The 11,733-nt window shown below is 36.6% G+C and overlaps 1 protein-coding gene across 1 annotated transcript in view; it reads right to left on the reverse strand.

Annotated features, from left to right (window-relative positions):
• Window positions 1–1,379, reverse strand: part of LOC127454148 (pleckstrin homology domain-containing family O member 1-like) — a 32,330-nt gene extending 30,951 nt beyond the window's left edge. Inside the window, exon 1 of the mRNA XM_051721137.1 lies at window positions 963–1,379. Within this exon, the coding sequence (XP_051577097.1) occupies window positions 963–989 (27 nt within the window). The 5' untranslated portion in view covers window positions 990–1,379. The remainder of the gene's footprint in view (window positions 1–962) is intronic.
• Window positions 1,380–11,733: the final 10,354 nt, after the last annotated feature.

An 11,733-nucleotide genomic window follows, 5' to 3' on the forward strand; every position in this document is an offset into this window, starting at 1 on the left:
CCTGTCATTGTCTTTGTCATGTAGATTATATCACATTCCTAGCACTTTATTTACTTTTTTTACACAGAACACAATAATGTAAAATCGAATATGTCAAGAAAAGAGAAAGTAGTTCTTTTAAGTACCGTCATTCCTTTCCGGTGCTACATGCAGAACAACATAATGTCTTACAAGACAAACTTTAAACACAATGCCTGGTATAGAGATGGGTAATAAATATAAAAACGTTCACAAAATAACAGTAAATGCAGATATAAGCTACAGTATATGCTCTTAATGAAGTAGATCTTGTAGTGCACAAACAGGTAAGAACACGTAAAAAACTAAAAAAACTAAAACAATGGCCAACTTTGCCATTGGTACCTCAAATCATAACTGGGTGTGATTAAATATTGCATAACGTATATAGTAAAATTATTCCTTTGATTGTTATAAGCCTGGTCAAGTTGTACTTCAAATAGAAAAGGGCATGTTGAAGAATGTTATGTCGAGTTTATAATATAACTAAAATGGTAACACTTTACAATAAGGTAGTTTTAGTTAACATGAAAAATATTTTACAGCACTTATGAATCAATGTTAATTTCAACATATATAGCAGTAATAAATGTTTATAATTCAAAGATGTAGCCTATATGTTAACATTAGTTAATGCATTATGAACTAACATGAAGTAACAATGAACAATTGTATTTTCATAAATTAACATTAACAAAGATTAATAAATGCTGATAAAAAATATTGTTAATTGTTAGTTCTTGGTACCAGCATTTAATAATGTTAACACAAAGAACCTTGTTGTAAAGTGTTACCGCTGAAATAACAACAATAATAACACATGCACTGTACTAGAAAATTATTGTTAGGTAAGTAAATTGAAAGTGTGTATGTGCCGTGTTTCGTACTACGGCACAAAGGCTGATCCTCAATATAGTGACAATAGAGTAGGCTCGATGTCTCACCTGCTTTGTTGAACTGTTCTTCTTCATGGCGCAATACAACTACAGCTTTCCACCTCACCCCCCCAGTTAATCCAGATCCCTTAGTGCACAATGTGTTTGCTAGAATGTAACCAAAATCCTGCGAAACGTTACACGCAAAGAAAAACTCCTCCGTTTTTTATTTTTTGTTTTTTTTTTTACGCCTCCTCTTGTCTATTTATTTGCTCCCATTCACTTCACTATCCTCCAGATCCAGGCAGATCTTCTCTATGGTCACGCCTTAAACATCTCAGACAGATCTGAGATATCTCTGGTTTCTACAGCAGCAGATTAGTCGGTGCTGGTGGCATCATCATGTCGTTTAGGTTGATCTCCTCCCGTCATGTGTGTCTCGTAGAGTTGTCTCTGCGCTTGAGGAACTTGCGGCCGTGTGGTCCTCTCTCTTTGTCCCCGACAGCTCCACCTATGGACACCACAATGATGTCACTGGGAAAATTAAGGGGGAGGACTTGGGTTTTATTGAAAGCAATTTGCTCAGATAATAAGCTTGCTTTCCAATAATTTGGTATCACTTTACATTACAGTGTCTATGTTTCACATGTTATTATTATTATTATACAATATAAACAATTATTAATCAGAATCAGAATGAGCTTTATTGCCAAGTATGCTTACACATACAAGGAATTTGTCTTGGTGACAGGAGCTTCCAGTGTACAATCAATACAGCAACAAGACTTTTAAAAAATAATTAAAATAGAATAAAAAATAGATAAATATTAAAAAGAAAAAAGTATATATAGAATACACAATAGAATATATATATACATACATATATACATACATATATACATATGTACACTATATTGCCAAAAGTATTCGCTCACCCATCCAAATAATTGAATTCAGGTGTTTCAATCACTTCCATGGCCACAGGTGTATAAAATGAAGCACCTAGGCATGCAGACTGCTTCTACAAACATTTGTGAAAGAATGGGCCGCTCTCAGGAGCTCAGTGAATTCCAGCGTGGTACTGTGATAGGATGCCACCTGTGCAACAAGTCCAGTCATGAAATTTCCTCACTACTAAATATTCCACAGTCAACTGTCAGTGGTATTATAACAAAGTGGAAGCAATTGGGAATGACAGCAACTCAGCCACGAAGTGGTAGGCCACGTAAAATGACAGAGCGGGGTCAGCGGATGCTGAGGCGCATAGTGCGCAGAGGTCACCAACTTTCTGCAGAGTCAGTCGCTACAGACCTCCAAAGTTCATGTGGCCTTCAGATTAGCTCAAGAACAGTGCGTAGAGAGCTTCGTGGAATGGGTTTCCATGGCCGAGCAGCTGCATCCAAGCCATACATCACCAAGTGCAATGCAAAGCGTCGGATGCAGTGGTGTAAAGCACGCCGCCACTGGACTCTAGAGCAGTGGAGACGCGTTCTCTGGAGTGACGAATCACACTTCTCCATCTGGCAATCTGATGGATGAGTCTGGGTTTGGTGGTTGCCAGGAGAACGGTACTTGTCTGACTGCATTGTGCCAACTGTGAAGTTTGGTGGAGGGGGGATTATGGTGTGGGGTTGTTTTTCAGGAGCTGGGCTTGGCCCCTTAGTTCCAGTGAAAGGAACTCTGAATGCTTCAGCATACCAAGAGATTTTGGACAATTCCATGCTCCCAACTTTGTGGGAACAGTTTGGGAATGGCCCCTTCCTGTTCCAACATGACTGCGCACCAGTGCACAAAGCAGGGTCCATAAAGACATGGATGAGCGAGTTTGGTGTGGAAGAACTTGACTGGCCTGCACAGAGTCCTGACCTCAACCCGATAGAGCACCTTTGGGATGAATTAGAGCGAAGACTGTGAGCCAGGCCTTCTCGTCCAACATCAGTGTCTGACCTTACAAATGCGCTTCTGGAAGAATGGTCAAAAAGTCCCATAAACACACTCCTAAACCTTGTGGAAAGCCTTCCCAGAAGAGTTGAAGCTGTTATAGCTGCAAAGGGTGGGCCGACGTCATATTAAACCCTATGGATTAAGAATGGGATGTCACTTAAGTTCATATGCGTCTAAAGGCAGATGAGTGAATACTTTTGGCAATATAGTGTATATACACACACACACACACACACACACACACACACATACATACACACACACACACATACATACACATACATATATATATATATATATATATATATATATATATATATATATATATATATATATATAAACACACACACACACACACACATACATACACATACATATATATATATACATATATACATACATACATATATACATACATATATACATATATATATATACACACACACACACACACACACACACATACACACACACACACACACATACATACACATACATATATATATATATATATATATATATATATATATATATATATATATATATATATACATACACACATACATACATATACATACATATACGCACACATACACATACGTAGTGCAAATCTAAATACAAATCGGTTATATACAGTACAAGGGAATGTAATGACAGAAGAGGTAGGATGTGTTGGATAATAAAAAAAGATTAAGCTGTGTATTGCACATTAATTATAGCTCAGAGGGGCAGTTTTAACTATTCATGAGATGGATAGCCTGGGGGGAAAAAACTGTTCCTGTGTCTGACGGTTCTGGTGCTCAGAGCTCTGAAGAGTTGGCCAGAAGGCAACAGTTCAAAAAGGTAGTGGGCAGGGTGAGTGGGGTCCAGAGTGATTTTTCCAGCCTTTTTCCTCACTCTGGAAGTGTATAGTTCTTGAAGGGGGGGCAGGGGGCAACCAATAATCCTCTCAGCAGTCTGAACTGTCCTTTGTAGTCTTCTGATGTCTGATTTCGTAGCTGAACCAAACAAGACAGTTATAGAAGTGCAGAGGACAGACTCAATGACTGCTGAATAGAACTGTATCAGCATAATATATAATAATAAACAATATTAACAATTTTAACAATGTGTAATTAAAAAATAATCGGTTACACATACACTGGTGGCCAAAAGTTTGGAATAATGTACAGATTTTGCTGTTTTGGAAGGAAACTGGTACTTTAATTCACCAAAGTGGCATTCCACTGATAACAAAGTATAGTCAGGACATTACTGATGTAAAAACTGCACCATCACTATTTGAAAAAAGTTATTTTTGATCAAATCTAGATAGGTCCCCATCACTCCAACACCTTATCCTTGAGTAATCATGCTAAATTGCTAATTTGATACTAGAAAATCACTTGCCATTATATCAAACACAGTTGAAAGCTGTTTGGTTCGTTAAATGAAGCTTAACATTGACTTTGTGTTTGTTTTTGAGTTGCCATAGTATGCAATAGACTGGCAAGTCAATATTAGGTCAAAAATGGAACACAAAAAAAGAAACAGCTTTCCCTAGAAACTCGTCAGTCAATCATTGTTTTGAGGAATGAAGGCTATACAATGCTTGAAAATGCCAAAAAAAAAAAAAAAAAAAAAATGAAGATTTCATACAAAGGTGTACAGTACAGTCTTCAAAGACAAAGGACAACTGGCTCTAACAAGGACAGAAAGAGATGTGGAAGACCCAGATGTAAGTACATCAGAGTCTCTAGTTTGAGAAATAGACGCCTCACATGTCCTCAGCTGACAGCTTCATGAATTCTACCCGCTCAACACCAGTTTCATGTACAACAGTAAAGAGAAGACTCAGGGGTGCAGGCCTTATGGGAAGAATTGCAAAGAAAAAGCCACTTTTGAAACAGAAAAACAAAAAGAAAGGTTAGAGTGGGCAAAGAAACACAGACATTGGACAACAGATAATTGGAAAAGAGTGTTATGGATCTTAACCCCATTGAGCTTTTGTGGGATCAACTAGACTATAAGGTGTGAGAGAAGTGCCCGACAAGACAGCTGCATCTATGGCAAGTGCTACAGGAATGCCACTTTGGTGAATAGAAGTACCAATTTCTTTCCATAAGAGCAAAATCTGTAAATTATTCCAAACTTCTGGCCGCCAGTGTATTATTATTATACAATGTATACAATTATACACATTATTATAAGTAACTATTATTAATTAATAATAAGAAACAATAGTAAAAAATTATAATAATTTAACAATGTGTAATTACAAAATAATCTATGTTACACGTTATTATTATTTTATTATGATTATGATTATTATTATATAAACATTATTATAAGTTAGTATTATAAATTAATAACAATAATACTTTAGTAATACTTTTAACAATGTGTCATAAAATAATCTATGATATACACATTATTATTATATGCCTATTATTATTAGTTGTTATTAATAAACAATAGTAAAATAGTAATAATTTTAACCATTTTTAATTACAAAATAATCTGTTACACATCATTATTAGTATTATTATTACTGTTGTTATTATAAGTTACTATTGTTAATAATAATACATAAAAGTAAAAAATGTAACAATTTTAATTACAAAATAATTACACATTAAGTACATGTAGTTCATCAGTATTGTTGCTGAGTGACTCCAGCCAGGTCTCCTAAGCAACCAAATTGGCCTGGTTTCTAGGGAGTGTAGAGTCACATGGGGTAACCTCCTCGTGGTCGCGATTAGTGGTTCTCTCTCTCAATGGGGCGTGTGGTAAGTTGTGCATGGATCGCGGAGAGTAGCATGAGCCTCCACATGAGGAGCCTCCGCGGTGTCACGCACAACGAGCCACGTGATAAAATGCACGGATTGACGGTCTCAGAAGCAGAGGCAACTGAGACTTGTACTCCGCCACCCGGATTGAGGTGAGTAACCGCACCACCACGAGGACCTACTAAGTAGTGGGAATTGTGCATTCCAAATTGGGAGAAAAAAATAAAAAAATAAATTAAAATTCCACTTATTATGTGAGAAAATATAATTTCAAAGCTCTATCAAAACAACAGGCTGAAGTAGCTCTCATGTATAACAATACAACAACTTGGTATTCTTTTCTAGTTATTTAATGCTGGGCAGAAATGTAATTCACCTCAATATGGGCTGAAGGCACAATTCTGTCATTTGTCATCCATGAAATGAATGTCTTTTTGTCTACATTGCTGTAAAGAGTTCCCTCCTTTGAATGAGTATTTACCACACAATCTTTCGGCTTGGGTCGGAATTTAAAGTGGTGCAGTCTTGTTATTTGTTTTCTATTTGACCGTTTTTAAAACTTAAGTCTTTTGATAAATGCACAGACAAGCAAAAATATAGTCAACAAAATTTGTATGGACATAGTCATTTTTGCTGGAATAGTTTTCTAATCCTTGCATCTTTAAATACCCTTTTTTTAACGTTAATGCTGGTCTCCATAAACCCAGGTAATCACACAGTGGCATCATTGTAATGACACATGCTAATCCAGCACTGAAAAGAATTAAGCAGCACCACTGTCCCAGTTTAAATAGAGCTCTTGCACAACCACAACGGAAATCAGCTTACAGAGTGGCCTCTCATAAGGCTTTGAACTACTGTGTGTGTGTGTGTGTGTGGGGGGGGGGGGGTAGAAAAATAAACACCCATAAGGCTTGAGTTCACTTTTCTCATTAGAGTAAAGTGTCCAAGTGAAAAGCAGGACACATTCCGAATCGTCCATGTTAGCAGCTGACATTTTGTACAGCTAATCATCTCTACCTTAAGATACATGTCACCTTATTTTATTATGCTTGATCAGTTCAATATTTCCCATAAAGCTTACAGTATCAAAACATCCCCCTCCTCTTAGCATTTAGATGTTCAGTGTTCTGTGATAAGCTCAGACTGTCTTATAAAGTGCTCATGCCCTCTTTGTTGTCCTTAAAAAGGTCACCCCTATATATAGAGACCTCTCTATGTTTGAAAGTGTTTTGTTATCAGCAGCCTGTTGCACTGTGGACTAGACAACACACCTAGTACTATTAATAAAATAATAAAAACATTTTTTTTTTCTTAATGTGCCATTTTGTGATTAACATTTTTATTGATTTTTTCAAAGCAAACAAAACAAACAAATTATATATACAATAAATCAACATTAACTCCCACTACTACCCCTCCCCAATCAAGAACCCCACCCGACCCCAAACGAACATCCCAGTGGTCTTACCCAAGTACACACTTATACAGAGAATAAAATAATAATAACAATAATGAATAGACAAAAAAATATATATAATAAAATACACATACACACACACACACACACACACACACACACACACACACACTATATATATATATATATATATATATATATATATATATATATATATATATATATATATATATATATATATATATATATATATACATACACATACATACCCACATATATATACATATATATACATATACACATACACATACACATATATATATACATATCTTCCACCACACATTCCCCTTCATTCATTCATCACTACCATCATTTCTCTATAACACCCATACACATATATATGTATATACGCATATACACATACACATTCTCATACACATATATACATACACATATAATAAACATACAACTCTAAACTATATTCCTCTCTCCACAGACCTACTCCGAGAGCCCCCCAAAACATCAAATATTTACCCCATTTCCCATTAAAAGAATCCCATAACCCCAGCCTTCTACATATTACCTCCTCGAAGGCTGCCACCCTTCCCATCTCCTCGCACCACTTCCGAATTGAGGGTGCTCCCACCGACTTCCAGCCCCTTAAAACAATCTGCCTGTCTATCATCACACTGGTGAGGACCCAATCTTTAATGTATTTATTGCCTACGTTGATGACCACCCCATCACCCAAGACACAGAGTCTGGGGCAAAACGAAATCTGAATACCTAACACGTCACATACAAAACTCTGTATCTTCAACCAAAATTCCTGAATCTCAATGCACCACCAAAAAACATGGGCCATGTCTCCATCCTCTGATTAGCAACGCCAGCAGGTGGGTGTGTCTTTAAGACCAAGCCTGTACAGTCTAGAGGGGGTCCAATAGAATCTATGTAGAATCTTGAATTGTATAAGTTGCACCCTTGCGTCTCTAGATGCAGTCTTGACGTTTTTTAGAATCCCAGCCCACACTCCATCCTCCAATACCAAATTAAAATCTTTCTCCCATAATCTCTTGATTGAGGTTAAAGCTCCGTTCCCCAGACTCTGAACTAGCAGGGAGTAATACACTGATGCCTCATGACCTTTTCCAAAAGCGGTAATCACCAAGTATCTGCCGCACTAGTGGGATGCGTGCCACTCCCAAAAAAACAGTGCAGAGTAGGTGGCGCAGCTGTAAATACTTATAAAATTGAGATCTGGGAATTCCAAAATTTTGAACCATATTTTCAAAAGGTCTCAATACTCCATTCTCATATAGGTCACCGAGTGTATTAACCCCCCTCACAATCCAATCTGACCAACAGAAAAGGGACTTATTAATGCATAGTTTAGGGTTCAGCCATATGCTCAAGGCTACATTTAAATAAATATCTGAGTTAAACACTCTGGACACTTTTGACCATATCAAGTGTAAAATTAACTTCTCCGATCAATTTGATCGAAAGGCTATGCAGAGGCAAAATAGGGGCAAGAACTTCCAGTTCAATACAAAACCAGGGAGGGGCTCTCTCAGGTGGAAGCGACCAATGAGCCAAATGTCTGAGACCGAATGCATAATAATAAAACAAAATCTTGGGTAGACCTAACCCACCTTTGTCAATCGGCATATGTAACTTATTGATATTTAACATTAAAATGTTTTTTTAATGAATTTCAATTCAGTGCTAACCTTGAAAGTACTATAAATAAAAATAAAAAAACTAAAAAAAAAACTGAATCTATATTATTTTTAACAAGAATATTAATATCTGGTCAATGCCAATGAAATTACTATTTGCTGGCCTTTTAAATGGCTAAAAAATGTTAGAGGCCAGATTTACATATTTCTAACTCTAAATTTGGTGTAGAAAGCAAATAAGGAGAGCAGAAGAACCAAACCCTGTGTGTGGGTGTGCTTATTTACAGTAATCTTAGTCTGAGTGTCTCGTGACAGATGCTGATAAGAAATTGATCTAAAGGACTGAATATATAATGAGCAGATTGACCAGATGTTGTCATGCTGCATGGAGTCAAGCTGTTATTTCACTTCATCCACAAGATTTGCAATACTGGTTTCAGACAGCATGGAAATTGCGATGTCTAGAGTTTGAAAGATAGCTTGTCAAAACATAGATGCACCATCCTAATTTACTTCCCCTTGTCTGCAGTATCTTGTTGTGAAGAACTAAATCGAAAAAAGCATCAAGACATCTGCCTACTTTAGAATTACAGTAAAGAAAGGATAATTGCTTCCTGGACCATCATAAAATATAGGCTGACCAAATGTGCTTCAATGGTTGATAACCATGTCTCATGAGTAGCCCACACAGAATCTGTGCAGATTTTGAACATTTTATGTGCTGAATTCTGCAGAATAGATTTCAATATGGCCAGATGTGTCGAACAGAGCTGAGGCTGATGAAAGCATTTTCAAATTAGCCAGAGTATTTAAAAAACTAACATGCAAGGTGTGGGGATATGTAAAACTTGTGAATTATGCTCATTTAAATCAACTGGAATTCTCTGGGTACAAATGCTGCGCAGGCCTGTTCACTGGCAAATTGTACAGGACAGAAGCATATACTTAAGTTTAAAGGCTTGAATTGCTTGGACATGGTTAGGAAACTGAAGTTTATAGTGGCCCAAAGCACATGTGGAATGTGAAATCAAGCCTTAAAATCTGAAGTGGCCTTTCAACTGTGCTGACACAGACAGACAATCGAGACAAAACATCCCACATCCTCATACCGCGTGGGCTGATTTGCCAGAAAAGTAGCCGCAATAATAAAACTGGCTCCACCCTAATTGGCTTCTTGTTTCAGTTTGGACAGGAAAATGTGTAGCCTTCAGTCATGTTGTTGTTTTCATTCACTGTGTTGAGGGCAAAAAAAAAAGACATTTTTTTATAAAGAAAAGAAAAAGTAGTAAGCCATCACAATGCTATTGTGCACAGAGTGGTTTTAAGCGCATTGCTAGGATATTTTAAATGGTTGCTAGGGTGTTCTGGGTGGTTGCTAGGTGGTTGCTTACTAGCCCAAGTCAAAAGAGTGCACCCTTTTGGACCTTCCTTTAAATCTATAGGATTTGTTTGCCCATTTATTGTCTTATTATAATACTTTGTCAGGTAATCTAAAAAATGCTTTATGTAGAACCATCATTAACTGGTTTTATTCAAATCAAAATTATTATTTAATATTATTATTATCTAATGAAACAACACAATTACATTAAGTCAAACCCAAAAAAAGTCAATTTAACAGTTCAGATCACATAGAAATATCTCTTAAAGGTATAGTTCACCCAAAAATGAAAATTCTCTCATCATTTACGCACCCTCATGCCATCCCAGTTGTGTATGACTTTCTTTCTTCTGCTGAACTCAAACGATGATTTTGAGAAAGAATCTCTCAGCTCTGTTGGTCCATACAATGCAAGTGGATGGGTACCAAAACTTAAAAGCTCAAAAAGCACAAAAAGCAGCATAGAAGTAATCCGTAAGACCCCATAAGGTTAAATCCATATCTTCAGAAGTGATATGATATGTGTGGGTGAGAAACAGATAAATATTTATGTCCTTTTTTACTCTCAATTTCCACTTTCACGTTCACTTTCAATTTAAATTTTTTTTTCTTTTGTTTTTTTTTTAAATAATATATGCATATTCGTGCATATCACCACCTACAGGGCAGGGAGGAGAATTTATAGTAAAAAAGGACATAAATATTGATCTGTTTCTCACCCACACCTATTTTTTCACTTCTGAAGATGCTGCCTTTATGTGCTTTTTGGAGCTTAAAAGTTTTGGTACCCATTCACTTGCATTGTGAGGACCTACAGAGATGAGATATTCTTTAAAAAAAAATTTAATTTGTGTTCAGCAGAAGAAAGGAAGCCATACACATCTGGGATGACATGAGGGTAAGTAAATGATGAGAGAATTTTCATTTTTGGGTGATCTCTTTACAGTAACAACTGCACATTTTCAATTGTTTCAATTTGAGGTATCTTTCATATCTGTAGCAAAAACAGTGCAGGAGTTTACCACTTAGGGTCAGGGGTTTTGGCGAAAAAATTATCTACTCAAATTGATTTGAACTGACAGTGCTGGCACTCTCTGGCGTGTATTGTTACCTTATACTGGTCAATGAAACATTCAGTGAAACCTCATCTGCTCGACCCTGATGAAGCTACTTGTCAACCTCTAATGACCAGGTAGTAAAATGTTAGTGTAGAGTGAGTTGTGGAATTGCAACCTCATCAGACATGTTGTCCCACTGACAGTTAAAGGGAAATATCAAACACTCTGATTTCACTAGTTCAGGCTTTCCTTTTGAAAACAAAATAAGGGTCAGGGTTAAAAGTAAAGCGTGTTCTGTCTGTGCCACTTAATAGAAAATTAATAATTTAAATAGAATTGCAGAAATTTTGAATGTTTTTAAACAGGTTGACTGAACATGCTCCCTGTCTTTCATTGGTTGAGCAAACAGATAGCCCTGCCCCAAACTCACAACATTGGCTGGGCCAATTCTGTTGTCTCTGGCTGGTTGTGATAGTGCCAAAGAGCCACATTGTTTACGTTTTTGTGGAACTCAACCTATGATTGGCTTACTTATAGTTGTCTTCGCATTTTAAGCTTGGATTGGAAAAAGTATTTTAACATAGAAA

Source organism: Myxocyprinus asiaticus, chromosome 16 (assembly GCF_019703515.2).
Source record: "Myxocyprinus asiaticus isolate MX2 ecotype Aquarium Trade chromosome 16, UBuf_Myxa_2, whole genome shotgun sequence".
NCBI lineage: Eukaryota > Metazoa > Chordata > Actinopteri > Cypriniformes > Catostomidae > Myxocyprinus > Myxocyprinus asiaticus.